The sequence below is a fragment of the Parastagonospora nodorum genome (assembly GCF_000146915.1).
Source record: "Parastagonospora nodorum SN15 chromosome Unknown scaffold_33, whole genome shotgun sequence".
In the NCBI taxonomy this organism is placed as follows: Eukaryota; Fungi; Ascomycota; class Dothideomycetes; order Pleosporales; family Phaeosphaeriaceae; genus Parastagonospora; species Parastagonospora nodorum.
Window position 1 is genome coordinate 50459 of NW_001884581.1, and position 13256 is coordinate 63714.

General features: G+C 49.8%; 8 protein-coding genes across 8 annotated transcripts; 3 read left to right on the top strand and 5 right to left on the bottom strand.

The window, feature by feature from the left end:
- Positions 1 to 1172: 1172 nt before the first annotated feature.
- Positions 1173 to 2891, top strand: SNOG_14637 (hypothetical protein; the record flags this gene model as incomplete). The annotated part of the gene is made up of 1 exon (XM_001804769.1): positions 1173 to 2891. The coding sequence occupies one exon, from the start codon at positions 1173 to 1175 to the stop codon at positions 2889 to 2891; it is 1719 nt and encodes a 572-aa protein (XP_001804821.1).
- Positions 2892 to 3404: 513 nt separating this feature from the next.
- On the bottom strand, positions 3405 to 3776 carry SNOG_14638 (hypothetical protein; the record flags this gene model as incomplete). Its single annotated transcript, XM_001804770.1, has 2 exons — positions 3405 to 3607; positions 3641 to 3776. 2 exons carry the CDS (start codon positions 3774 to 3776, stop codon positions 3405 to 3407), a joined length of 339 nt encoding a protein of 112 aa, XP_001804822.1.
- A 616-nt stretch (positions 3777 to 4392) lies between these two features.
- Positions 4393 to 4704, top strand: SNOG_14639 (hypothetical protein; the record flags this gene model as incomplete). Its single annotated transcript, XM_001804771.1, has 2 exons — positions 4393 to 4463; positions 4650 to 4704. The coding sequence occupies 2 exons, from the start codon at positions 4393 to 4395 to the stop codon at positions 4702 to 4704; spliced, it is 126 nt and encodes a 41-aa protein (XP_001804823.1).
- Positions 4705 to 6097: 1393 nt separating this feature from the next.
- SNOG_14640 (hypothetical protein) lies at positions 6098 to 7211 on the bottom strand (the record flags this gene model as incomplete). The annotated part of the gene is made up of 2 exons (XM_001804772.1): positions 6098 to 6858; positions 6914 to 7211. 2 exons carry the CDS (start codon positions 7209 to 7211, stop codon positions 6098 to 6100), a joined length of 1059 nt encoding a protein of 352 aa, XP_001804824.1.
- A 2063-nt stretch (positions 7212 to 9274) lies between these two features.
- Positions 9275 to 9961, bottom strand: SNOG_14641 (hypothetical protein; the record flags this gene model as incomplete). Its single annotated transcript, XM_001804773.1, has 2 exons — positions 9275 to 9828; positions 9898 to 9961. The coding sequence occupies 2 exons, from the start codon at positions 9959 to 9961 to the stop codon at positions 9275 to 9277; spliced, it is 618 nt and encodes a 205-aa protein (XP_001804825.1).
- Positions 9962 to 10197: 236 nt separating this feature from the next.
- Positions 10198 to 10703, top strand: SNOG_14642 (hypothetical protein; the record flags this gene model as incomplete). The annotated part of the gene is made up of 3 exons (XM_001804774.1): positions 10198 to 10299; positions 10382 to 10509; positions 10562 to 10703. The coding sequence occupies 3 exons, from the start codon at positions 10198 to 10200 to the stop codon at positions 10701 to 10703; spliced, it is 372 nt and encodes a 123-aa protein (XP_001804826.1).
- Positions 10704 to 10890: 187 nt separating this feature from the next.
- On the bottom strand, positions 10891 to 11313 carry SNOG_14643 (hypothetical protein; the record flags this gene model as incomplete). The annotated part of the gene is made up of 2 exons (XM_001804775.1): positions 10891 to 11144; positions 11241 to 11313. The coding sequence occupies 2 exons, from the start codon at positions 11311 to 11313 to the stop codon at positions 10891 to 10893; spliced, it is 327 nt and encodes a 108-aa protein (XP_001804827.1).
- Positions 11314 to 11783: 470 nt separating this feature from the next.
- On the bottom strand, positions 11784 to 13085 carry SNOG_14644 (hypothetical protein; the record flags this gene model as incomplete). Its single annotated transcript, XM_001804776.1, has 2 exons — positions 11784 to 12676; positions 13040 to 13085. 2 exons carry the CDS (start codon positions 13083 to 13085, stop codon positions 11784 to 11786), a joined length of 939 nt encoding a protein of 312 aa, XP_001804828.1.
- Between the last annotated feature and the right edge of the window lie 171 nt (positions 13086 to 13256).

Genomic DNA, 13256 nt, shown 5'->3' on the forward strand with positions numbered 1-13256 from the left:
CATGGGAAACTCCAACTCCTCTCGTCTCGAGATGGGCTCGTGTGTACGATGGTGTGACGCCTGAGCTGCAAACTTTCCCATTGGAACCTCATGCCCGTAGCGAAAGCACTCCAAGTACCAAGTGAGCGAACGACCGAGTGGCACTGGCTTTCGCCACGGCAACTTTGGGTGATCACTGGCTGGAAGTTTTTCACGGGCTTGACATCATCAGATTAGGCGAGTTCACGCGCTTCACGAATCTGTAGGGGGGGTGGACGTCATTTCAGCAAATGTTGCATACGCTTCGGTACGAAAGATTGCAGTGCAATACTCATAAACTCATGCAATAGAAAACTTCAGCAACTGTGCATGGTCTCAAATACAAAACGGTGCTTCCAAGGAAAAACTACTTGAATATTTTCGCATCAGATCTATGTGATGGAGCAAGAACTTGTTGTGTTACAACAGAGCTTAACTTCACTGAACTTTTTCATTCACTCACTATAGATAGCCACGTGACGAGACCCTGCGCTTCCGTTGCGGGTATTATGTGGAGATCGCGCGTGCCCGAACGGCCCGTTAGCGGCGATGATGCAAGCACGTCAATATATCGCGAACTTCCCCTCCAACGTCGTGTCTTGTGGCTGACACTAAAAGCAAGCCGATAAGACTTGAGCAAGGTCCAGCATGCGAACCTCGGAGCGAAAGATTACACGGCAGATTCCCGGCGCAGAAACGTTGAGATCTTTGGTGGATTCAGAACCTTGGCTGCACCGTCTGTCAGTCTACCTAAAGCACTTACATGACGTGCTTCTGGGCACCTAGGCATGACCCACTTCTGGAAGGTGAGAAGCTTTGTATAGCGTGGGATGTTGCTCGCCAATCCCACGGACGGCATTGCAATGGTGATTGTGCCATTATCCTGGCTGGTCACGACTTGTGCATGGGCAAAATGAGAGGGTCGAGGAGGAGACTTCTCCTCTCCATTCGTTCTTTTGAAACATTGTCCACGGTGTGACAATTCGGGTCAAGCCACGCCACACCATCCCATGTAGTACAGAATGCGATAAAGGAACCGTCTTGCCCAATTCTGTCCTTAGAAAAAGCGGAAATTTTGGTTCTGAAAATTGTTAGCAAGCTCAAATCACACACACCGTCCAATCTGCTAACAACCTTACCAGAGAGTAGACACCATGGGCCTTTTTTCCAAGATAGGACCGCAGGCCACCACATCCCAGGTGGCGTCCGATGGCAGCAACTCCGAGAGCGAATTATCCGTTATCCATGATGGAAACCTCGCTTATGTCCATCAGAAAGCCGAGAATGGTGCCTCTGGCTATCAGGAAGCCGTTGGCGCGCCTGTAGAGACGCATTCGCCCCTGGGCTACCACGTCAACTGGCTTACAGTCATCTTCCTCAACGTTAACCACATGATCGGCACCGGAATCTTTTCTACGCCAGGTACAATTCTTCGTTTGACAGGCTCCGTGGGTCTGGCTTTAATATACTGGGTCATTGGCTTCATCCTAGCTGTTGCAGGCCTCGGTGTATACCTGGAACTCGTCAGCTTCTTTCCCAACCGAAGTGGTTCTGAGGTTGTGTGGCTCGAGCAGAGTTTCCCAAGACCTAAGCACTTCTTCCCGGTAACTTTTGCCGTTCAGTCTGTACTTTTGTCCTTCAGTAGCAGCAACGCGGTAGTGTTGTCCAACTACTTGTGGCGTATGGTTGGGCGTGCGCCGGACCCATGGGAGCTCAAGGGAGTAGCTATTGCCGCATACACATTTGCCGTCATCTGCGTCGTCGCGCACAACAGATACTCGTTATGGGCGATCAATGGAATCGGAGCTCTGAAGGTACTACTGCTCGTCTTCATCTCAATATCGGGCCTAGTCATCCTCGGTGGTCACGTACCGCGTGTGGCGAACCCAGGCATCAATTTCAGAAATGGCAACGGTATGAGTGGAACTACGTCCAGCGGCTACAACCTCTCACAAGCCATGGTTAATATCAGCTTCGCTTTCTCCGGATGGCAGAACGCCTTCAGCATGGCCAACGAGATCAAGAATCCTCTCCCAACCCTCAAGAAGAACGCTACAGTGTCGCTGTTAATCGTCTTCATCCTTTACTTCCTCTGCAACATCGCATATTTTGCTGCCGTTCCTAAGGAGGTATTTGTCAAGTCGAGCGAACTAGCCGCAAGTGTTTTCTTCCGCACTGCTTTTGGATCCCGCGCAGAGTCGGCCCTCAACTTCTGTGTCTTGCTCAGTTCTTTTGGTAACCTACTAGCCGTCTTGATCGGTCAGTCTCGGCAGATCCGTGAGATCGCGCGACAGGGTATCCTTCCATGGACGGAGTTCTGGGTATCGACGAAGCCTTTCGGTACACCACTTGGTCCGTATCTTCTGAAATGGGTTTTCACCATCATCATGATCGTGGCACCACCAGCTGGCGACGCATTCCAATTCGTCGTTTCTCTGCAGTCGTACCCAAGTGCCATGTTTCATGTGGCTTTGGGCGCAGGACTCATCTTCCTCCGCCGGCGCCGCGACCGATCCGGTACTCCTCGATCTGATTTCAGGGCCTGGTGGGCTATTATCATCCTTTATCTACTCTCTCAGATCTACCTACTGGTCATGCCGTGGATTCCCCCAGTGGGTGGCATCTACGCTGGAACCGTCAGTTTCTTCTATGCCACTTACATGATCACGGGGATCGGGATTCTCGGTGTCTGCGGTGCCTACTACTACATTTGGATGAAGGTCCTTCCTCGTTGGGGCAACTATGCTATCCGGTCGCAGGTAGTCAATGTCGACGATAATGGTGCCAACACGCATCGGCTGTTGCGTGTTCCCAATGCCGAAGTAGCTGAGTGGGATGCTAACCACGATGAACTTGGTCGGGCGCTGCGTTAGGCGAAATGGAATTTTGGGGTTAAATCTATTTCGCCGTGCCAACGACGCTGTAATTTCGGCGCCATATCAGGTAGAATACAATTACCTTCTTGAAGGAATTCAGCTTTTTTTTCACAAATGATGCGCCCTCTGACCAGGTTCAAGGAGCTTTACATGGCACGAACATACATCGTTTGACGGACATCCAATTTGTGAGCAAATAAAGCTGTTTTAGGAACGTTCGAACACTTGTTCGCGGCGTGTAGGCAAGTCTCAAGATACCATTCAATTCTACTACAATGGCGTCACATAAGTCCATGCATCGGAAAAGAAACAGTTTCTCAATTTCATACACAACAAGTTCTGTCAATGAAGCATGTGAAGTGATGTAGAAGAACTTGGTCGATTGTTTTATCTGGCGCAATCATAGTTCGGCATTTTTTAAAGATCTGCTACTGTGTCAAGAAGCTAATGAACATGGCTTACTCGACAGCAAAGACATTAGAAATCAAGTTTCAGTGTCATATCAGCGTGCTAGTCCATCAGTGTAGGCTCCGGTAACCCCATGATTCGTTGTGCGATATCCTTCTCAAATCGACTGGCGCAGGCGCAGCCGTCGGGTACAGGATCAGGATGGTTGAACTTGAACGGACAGCCTTGGCAAACTACTGTGAAGCTGACATTCTTCGAGTTGAGAGCCATTACCTTGGGCTTCAGAGCGCGGATGTAATCATTAGCTGACAGCTGTGTAAGAAATCCCGGTGACATACCGGCGATAGACCCATGGCCACGCATGTAGTACCAGTAATCGGCTGCCTCCCGAATCGTCATTAAAACATCGAGGCTGTCGATATTGGGAAGATAAGCTCCCCAATTCGCGTCCCAGTGATCTTGGTGACCAGGCATTTTGGTGGAGGGACCCGTCACCGAGTTGATAGGGAATACTAAGTGACGGATGTGTTGGCCAATGTGAAGTGGCAGGCTGCGGTCAAGTAGAATGTCTTCTGGTGTCATGAGGAATTCGTTGCTGCCGTAGTAAACCGATTTGACATACGCGAGTGAACTCCTCGTCCTTGGTGAGCAAGAGAGGTAGAATGCGCATCTTCATCAACGCTGAATGAGTCTGTCGTTTGATGGGGTTCGGAAAGGTGAGGTGATGACGGAGAATTTGGAGTAAGAGCTCCGTTGGCAATCGGCTCCAATGGTTCGCATCAAACTTCGGGGTAGTTGCTGCGACGGAACAAACTTCTGTCGAGGTAGAGTTACCCATGATTTGATGTAATGCAATGAAGTTGTAAAAAAGCTCTCCTGAAGTGGTTTGATGCGATGAAGTTGTGATTGGACTTTTTCTCAGTGTGAATCTGTGATGACCCGAGGGAATAGTATGGATATATATGGATCAAGGCAAGAAGCGTGGTCTGGTGGTGAAGAGGCTGGAAGGGACTTTCTCGATGCCAGACGCGTTATCTCACAATGTGAAGAGGCTTGCTAGGTAGCACAGCGGAAGCGTTGACCCATCACAATGTGGAATATTTCACTAGCAACGCGGTGCAGGACAACGGAGGCTGTTGATTTTACACGCAGCTACTACAGGTACCCTTTCCGACTGCCAGAATGGCTCAGCTGATGCGCTTGTCCTAATTAGTGAACATTTTAATCTTTTACTTATATTGCCACTTTCGCTTTCACTACCTGCGCGGACGTGAGTAATTTTTTAGGGGTGTAAAACGCAACACAATGTCATGTCTGGATAAAATTTGGAATGGGAATAAGAGGTAGTAAGTGTCCTGGGTTACAGATGACATTCTTAGATGGGAATATGACTATCATCTAGCCAGACCCCGTGCTGACTTCGAACTTCTAGGTCCAAAATTTCAAAATTTTGGCTTCCACAAATATGGAAAGAGATCCATCGAATAAATACTCCAAGCGCGTTACGTTTGCGAGATCCCAACGTATGCCTCAATTCTGATGCTGCTTGTGACACGCCCAACTAAGTTCTCGCAGCAGTCACAGTCTCCAACTTTATGCTCAACAAGCTTCCATAGACAACTCTCGCTAGTTAGCGTGATTTTGGACGCCTTCGCGATTGTTTCGCGACCATTGCGCTAACCATAGTAGAGTAGTGGGTAAGATATCTGTCCTGACGCTCCTGGGGAGACAGAATGATGTATTCATTTCTAGGATCGATGATCTCAATGTCTAACATATTGAGTTTAGGGAACCACGACGTCCAATATGGTGACTCGACACTTTTAGGTTCCGGTCTCCACGTCAGGCTCAGTGGTCCCTGCGGCAGATGCGTTGTTGGTTATGATTTTCTCTGGTACTGTCGCGTTACCTTTTAGATGTTGAGATAATTTTGAGAAAGTTAACATGATATTTGGTGTCCAGGCTGTTCGCTACAAAAACAGGAGCAGGGCAGAGAAGTACGCGGAAGGAAGGAGTACTTACGTGAAAGTTGAATTAGACGAAATAAGCGGACTCGTCCTGTGGAATTATAGCCAAGGAAGGTGACGACACAGCTAGCGCGACGCTTGTACTCGAGTGAATGTATTGTGCCAATTTGTCACTGCAAGGGTGGCAGAACTCCAAACGTTATCAGGGAACGAGTTTGCGCATGGAATTGTGCTAGGATCATTCATGTAGTATTGAGGTACGGAAACTAAGTGGTGAATTTGATTGATACCAATCAGAATGAGGGCGTAACGGCTGCTCATACCCTAAATAACAGGTGTTTGCTAATGATTGTTATTGTAGCAAGGTAGCGACGCGTTACAAAAAGCCAGCAGGGTTATGCGGGTTCATAAGATCGTCAAGATACCAGAATCGCCCTTTCAAGAAAACAGCCCAACGCACAAACCTGCCCCCGAGATCGACACGACTCCTCACAATAAACCTAGCACGAAGTCGCACTATCGTCGAGCGATAAATAGGTGCAGAGATAGCCAAAATCATGGATATCAAGACACTCACTCTCTCTGGACTATTATTATGGCATGTTGGAGCAGTCGTTGTCCTTGATTATATGAATTCCTCATGATCTCACAAAGGCAATGCAAGTACTTGGCATACATGCAGAACATTATGAAGTTTGACAGTTTATTTTACTCGCTCAGTCTATTTCTAAGGATCAGAGAAGCCTAAAAACCGTTCTGTACTGTGTCCATGCTGATGGTAGAATCCGTACTTGTAATTTGAGCCGCACACTGTACTCTCACCAATCATCACCAGGGGTACATCATTTTGACGCCCTCCACATCGCCAGCTGACACTCCAGCAGGCTGCCTAATAAAGTCGGCATTCTCCTTCGTGGGCTTTGTTCCTGTAGGAGGGGCCTGGTCGCCAGTCTTCTTCCACTTGACCAAAGGATACTGATCAATCTTTTCGGCGTCCCAGAATGAATTTGCTTCCGATGGATACTGCATGATGGAGAAGTCGTCGTAGACTTTGCCGAACGTTTGAAGAGTTGGCTTTCCATGTATGACACCCATGTCTTTGGAGTAAGCGAGAACGCTCCACCACTGCAGTTCTGGGGTGCTGCCGTAGTAATTCGAACTACAGACTTGACCCATGTCGACTTTCCACTCGGGGTGTGCCTCGACGATTTCTTTGATGTCCCAGTAGCCCGCCAGGTTCTCACAATTGAATGACACCCAGCTATCCCGATCATGTCGTTGATGCTCATGTACGAAGCCGATAACGTGTCCAAGCTCATGCGCTGCCACAAACTTGCGCCATTCGCCGTCAGAGCCGGGGTTGTGTTCGAGTTGAAGCTGATGGCGGTCCTCCCAACCTCCAGGTCCCGTGGATGAGCCAGCGTCGCGAGGTATGTAGCCGACTGTCGCCCAGGTTGATTGTCCGTCTTTGGTCTTTCTCTGTATCTGGAGAGTTCCATGGCGTACTGCCGGGTTCCAAAAGTCGGTCTTCGGGTCCACGGCAAGTAGGATATAATCCATCCCTGCCATATTCTCGGAAGCCAGCGAATCTATGTCCGTTCACTGCGTTTGCTTCGGGAAGTGCCTTGCGCCAGATCTCAATACCTCCCTCGATGGTCTCCTTGAGTGCTACGCGGTCTTCGGCGGTCTTATAACAGTAGGGCACTGTGACTAGACCTTCCTCGCCTGGGAGATCGGTTGGCGGTGCCGGGACTAGGGGCCATGGCTTGACAGCGCTGTCTCCATTCACGACCGATGTCCAACCCATGTCTGACTGAGGGTTCAAGTTGGCAAAGACCTCGGTGGCGTAGGTGACATTGGTGAAGTGGGCATCGTTGAATGGAAAGTAGCAAGCCGTAGCGACTGCTACGAAAGCCAACGTGAAGGTGGAGGAGAACCGCATCGGAAGATGACTGAGTCTTTATTGTTTGGGTTGTTTGTTTGCAGGATAGCTACTACAAGGGTCTAGGGTCGTTATTGGAGCGTTGTGGAGAGTAAGAGGAAGGCTGACAACTGTATCGCGCGTAAGAGAGCTGTTATACATAGTCCGCATACTAGCCCAAAAGAGTCTTAGACCGCAGGTGATATTACCAAACCGACTCACTGCGGCGTCTAACCAGGTACAAACGCCTGCGCAGATAAGGTACCATTAGATGACATGGGAGTGAAGAAAGGGTGTTATGGGAACGTCAGACATTACTACGTAATTTCGAATGAAGCATGAGCATGGTGGAACTGACAATTCACTACTACGAAATTCTAGCTTTACAGTGTACTTTATAAAGAACTAAGTTCGCGCACACTCTCTTCCTTTGGTGACGAGTCACCCCACTCTTTGGTCGCTGCTAGTTCTTGTCCCACAGCGTCGCCCGGAAAGCAGCCCGTAGCCTACCTTCACATTCGCACCCACCGCCCTACTGTTCACGACGCGGTCGCTGAGAATCTCGAGTTGCAGCTCCACCAGTAGGTTCCTCTAGAGTTCGAACGTCGTAATAGGTGCGAACTTCAGAGGTAGAAGCATAGTGCTGAGATTTTCCTGCCGGACTGATCGAACTTGGTGTCAAAGGTGAGTTGGTCAAGGTCGTGAGGAAAGGCGGAACAAGAAAACTAGGCCACAGGCTTGATCGATGAAGATAAGTACGTGGATGAGTCGGGAGAGACGCGCCTTTGATTGAGGGCAGAGAGGGTGTAAGGGAAGAAAGTGGTGAGGTGCAAAGCTTGAAACATCCTCGAGATCTTAGGATTCTGAAATAACAATGGATATGGAACGGCTAGGTACTCATGTCTATGATTGCCAAAGAACACTATGACCATCTGGATCATAAATATTCACTCGATAGCGTTGCTGTCAATTAATAGGTAGGCACGTGACTGACACTAGCATTGGGTATAGAGTGTATGTATGCGGAGAAGGATCCACAAACTGTTCTTTTTCTACTCCTTGCAGATCAAGATGGAAGCCTGCTTACTTCATTTCAACATTGTTTCATAACACTGCACTTTCACAGTAAAGACTTCGGGGTACATTAAGGTAATAGCAATTACCTATCTGCCTTGAGTTGCTCAAGATTCATTCCTCGATTGTGTTGTGCAAGTAGACTGCAGGACATTGCTATTATGACACTTGGTCTCAAGAATATCGACCTGGGTCGTGACTATCAATGTGCTCGACTCTTGGATGTCGATCATAATGCTATCGAACGTGGTTGAATTTATGCCAACCCTGCCGCTAAACCCCAAGCACCTTTAGATCCTGGATTTTTTAGTGCGTCCGTCTCAAATGGCATGGGATAAGGACACATGAATATTTTGGCTTTGGCGCTTACGCCGGCTTTGGCAGCAACGCCTCGAATGCTTGCAAAAGCTGGTCCTCGCATGTGCATCGCGGCGCCTCAAGTGCAGTCGGAGTATGCCTCTCACCTTTCAGCAAAAGTCCTGAACTCAACAACTGGCCGTCTAGACGACAGTCTTCAGAGTAGACCTTTAAGGTGATATTTGGTATAATCAATCCCATAGCTGTGCTTCTTACGAAATTCATCACGAAAGAGAAAGAAGAATAAGGAACGGAAAACCAATTTGAGTACGAAGGAAATGACCACAACCAAACAATGCCTGGCCGAGATACCATGATGAACAAGAGCACCGCGGTGGAAGAAGATAATGCTGACGAAGTGTAAAACAGGTAGCAAAAAGACGGGGAGAAGCCGCTGGGGGAAAAGAGCGAAGACCGGAATGGAGGCTATGAGGAAGAAAAAGAGGCCGAGAACCATGGTAGGAAATCAAAGCGATTAGGAAAGTGCGCGCTGTCATTGTGACATTGTTGATGCTTTTTGCCGTGGTATCGAATCTCATGACCATAATCTACCATGTAGACCTTGACGCCCAAACTCCCATGATGCAGTCATTCTTCATCCATGTCGCTCTACTGCACTCAACGGAGTGCGCTCGAAGCTGCTGAACACGCATCTACTCATCAACATCCATCGCCTCGACGCCTCCACCAACCTTCATCTTCAACTTCCTCTTGCTCTTCATCTTGGGCACCTCCTCCTCCAACTCACTCAACTCGCTCTCATCCATCTCAATCTCCTTTCTCCTCTTCTCCACCTTCTCCTTGACCTTCTGCACATCCACCTCCTCCATCTCATCCACTTCCGCAGCAGCAAACCTTTCGCTCGGCGGCAAAAGATGCTGGTTCTCCTCGACCAGCTTGCGATCCTCCTCGCGCTGGCGTTGCTTGTTGCCGCGCATGCGGGCCTTGTAGAACGCGCGCTCCCTCCTCGCGCGGATCTCAGTGACGCGCGACATGGCCTTGAGTGTCGTCTGTACAAGGTCGCGGTTGTAGCGCACGGGGACGTTGCGGCGCTGGGCGAAGGTGAGGGTGCTGTCGACGGTCATTTCCTTGCCGTGCGCGCGGCGGAAGGATTTTGTCCACGCGAGCTTGCGCGGGTTGCGCTTCATTTTGAAGTTCTTGTGGCATTTAGATTTGCAGAAGCGGAAAGCTTTGGCATCGTTGCGGACTGTGGCGTGAAAATTAGTTCTTGTCCGCACAATCCTGATGAGCAGATGTAGGGGTTTTCGGGACTCACCGAATGTTATGCCCTTGCTCGGATACACCGGCGAAGAGCAAAAGTAGCACGTCTCGATCCTCATGGTGTCGTCGTGTCGTGCTGGATTTGACGGGTGGAGGTGTAGAGATGGTTGCGCCGCTATCTAGAAAACTTTGGTGGGCCCCGGGCGAAATCTTGGCGGCGATTTCGTCGACCAATCAGCGCGCGGCGCGACCGCGGCTTCCGCATCGCAGCTTCCTCATTTTCTTTCTGGGGCGACGACGTCGTCATTCCGCACCGAGTACAGGCTATCACACCTTCGATTAAGCATCGACTCACATGACATCGTATCCGAATCCACCGCAGCCACAAGATCAGCCAGAGAAGAAGAAGATGTCGGCGTGGGTTTGGGTAGTCGGCTTGGGCGCAACGGCTTTCTTCGTACGTCTTCCACGGCACTCGGCGATGCAATCACTCGCTTCCTAACAAACGCCTTATTACTCTGCTAACCATCGTGACATAGGGCCGCGCAGCACTCGTCGCACTCCGAAGATCAGGCGGTGGCGCTGGACCCCTCGGACGCAGTTTCTACAAAGGCGGCTTCGAGCCCAAGATGACACGGAGAGAAGCCGCGCTGATACTGGAAATGCCGTATGTCCCCATCCTCTCCCCAACTCACCTGCAAGACACTAACTACATTCAGTGAACGGGGCATCACCAAAGAACTCCTCCGCAAAAAGCACCGGTCCCTCATGCTGCTCAACCACCCCGATCGCGGCGGCTCGCCATATCTCGCCACAAAAGTAAACGAAGCGAAGGAGATGTTGGAGAAAGAGGTCAAATAGGCCTAATTAGGTGTACGATGGAGAATTTTTTGTACTATATTATGTCCGCTTCCGAAGCATGAGCATGGCGTTGGTGTAATTATTGCATGTGGCGTGGCAAGACGCTCTAATCTGAACTCTCCCATACCCAGTATCGATTTCTCACTCACTTTGCGCCTTTCTTTGACCTTTGCGACTTTCGTCAAGTTCAATTCTTCAAGGCCAGCGTCTCATCAACCGTCCCAAACTCCATCCTTTTCTCTTGGCTCATGAGCTCATCATAGCGAACCTTCAAGTTCCCCAAGTCTTTCGGAATTTCATCTACCGCTACAGCACCTTCTCTAAGTACGAGCCTGTCCATCTCGGTGTCTCCTCGCGTTGCCATCATGACCTGGAGGAAGCCGCCGTCCGCTGTGGGCATCCCGTTCTGGGGCAAAAACCACATTGCAATCGCCACGAAGACTAGCGCAACAGCAAATCAGATGCTGCACATAAGACGAGGTTCTTGCGATAGCTAAACAGATGAGTGTTTTGTTATCGCATTCTTGTGACAGGCACCTTCTTTTTGCACGTGCCACGTGACAGAGCGGAGACCGCGATATTGGACAGGAGTGTTGATGCAGCAGAACATGGTGGCACCGGTGAACTTGGTATTTATTTGCTCGAGTGTCTTGTTATCGCTGACCACACCCGTGATCGACTGAACACCTCCGATGTGCGTGACGTTGAGACTGAACAAACAAATGAACATCGCTTCGAGGGAACAGGCGCGCAGAGCACATTGTGATTGCCAGATCAAAAGGCACCCGAACCTCAGCACACTAAATGGATAAGTCAGATGAAGGGGCCATTGTTTCCGGTTGTTCCGCCCTTCACCAATAAAGAGGTCCACGGTGTGTGCTATGCGACGTTCTCCTTGAAAGTCATTGGTAGAGATGCGTGTTGAGTGGCGAGTATGATTTGGGGGCGACACCAAGAGGCTAAGATGAGGTTGACTGCTTCGCGACTTCCCCCTCTTACCTCACGTCAGCATTAGGATTTGGTATATCAGAGCACACACTCAATATTCAGAACTGAACCCGAAAATCAGATCATTGGTATTCACAACTTCGCCCCCTCAACGGTCTTTACCACAAACCCCAAGCGCGGAAAGTGCACGCGAACATCCACTTCAGCCTTCTCGTGCGGCTTTATCACCACCTCTTCGACCCCAAACTTGACCAACGTGCCCAGAGTTGGATTATCTCGCCCAGTATCATCCGGCGCAACGCTTATACTCGCACCAGGTACAAGATCTCTCTGCACATCCGCAGGTCCGTCCACCGCCGCCGGCACCAACAAGTCCTCTTCTGACAACGGTTTGCTTTCCTTGACCGCATCCAGCCATCCATCTTCGTTCGTCTTTTGCAGATCAGGCAGCCCATCAATGTACTTCTCGAACGCATGGAACCAACTCCACAGCCCTGGATATCTCTGCTCATTCCACACCTTCGCCGTGACATCCTCGCGGTTGGTATCTTTCGTTCCACCCCCGCTCAAGTTCTCAATGCCCCTGCCATTCGCAATGTCCACGCCCCACCTCAACTGATAATACAAACTGACGTCCGCCAAGCTCGGTGTCGGCGTTGGGATTGCCCACTTGCCCTTCGTCTTGAACGTCGGTTCCAGCATGGCTAGATGCATATCCAAGTTTGCCAGGTTTTGCGGAATCTTTGCCCCAAGCTTCTCAGGGTCGAGTTGATGGCCAATGAGTTGCGAGCGATCAGTGCCGAAACTTGTTTCCCATACGCTGCTAGGAATAAGACCAGTGGTGCTGCGGAATAATGGCTTATCGGTCCAGAAGGAAGCAAAGCCGCGGACAAGCCCTTTGTAGCTCCATGAGTCGAGGCCGGGGAATTCCGGGTAGACTGTTCCGTAGCCAGAGCTGCTGGGGAAGAAGTGCTCGAGCGCTTCGATGATGAGAGACGTGTCGCAGTAGACTTCGCGGCCGATGGCTAGAATAGGAATTTTTCGATATGTGAGGCCGAAGGTTTTGGTAATCAAAGGCCTGGGGAGCATGGATGGGACGGTGACGTATGCTAAGATGGAATCAGGCGAGTGCACAAATGATACTGAGAAACGTCGACATGAAGGTATGAAAACAAGTTATTTGATAGGATCGAGGGCTTGGTGAATCTGCACCAAGAATTTCCTGATGACATGGAAATTGTAGACTTGGAAGACGCTGATGAACATAGTGCAACGTACTGAAGGGTATCTGCTTGATCCGCAGTGCCAACCTCACTTTGTTCGTGAATGGACTTGCTACATTTTGTCAATACCATACAGGCCATCATCTCTACTCTCTTTACGCTTACAATCATACCCAAAAAGCACAACCGGCAGCTGGTCTTTTGTCGACATGATGGTTTGATGTTTGTGGATGGAGGAGACGAACAAGAGCTGTGAGTTGCAAGATTTCGCCAGACACACACGACAATGTATACGAAAACGAAAATAAAGGATGCCCAAAAGGTGGCGCAACAAAGTTGAGAGTTGGACCACAAATCATACGATGTTGGTCGAACGCATTGA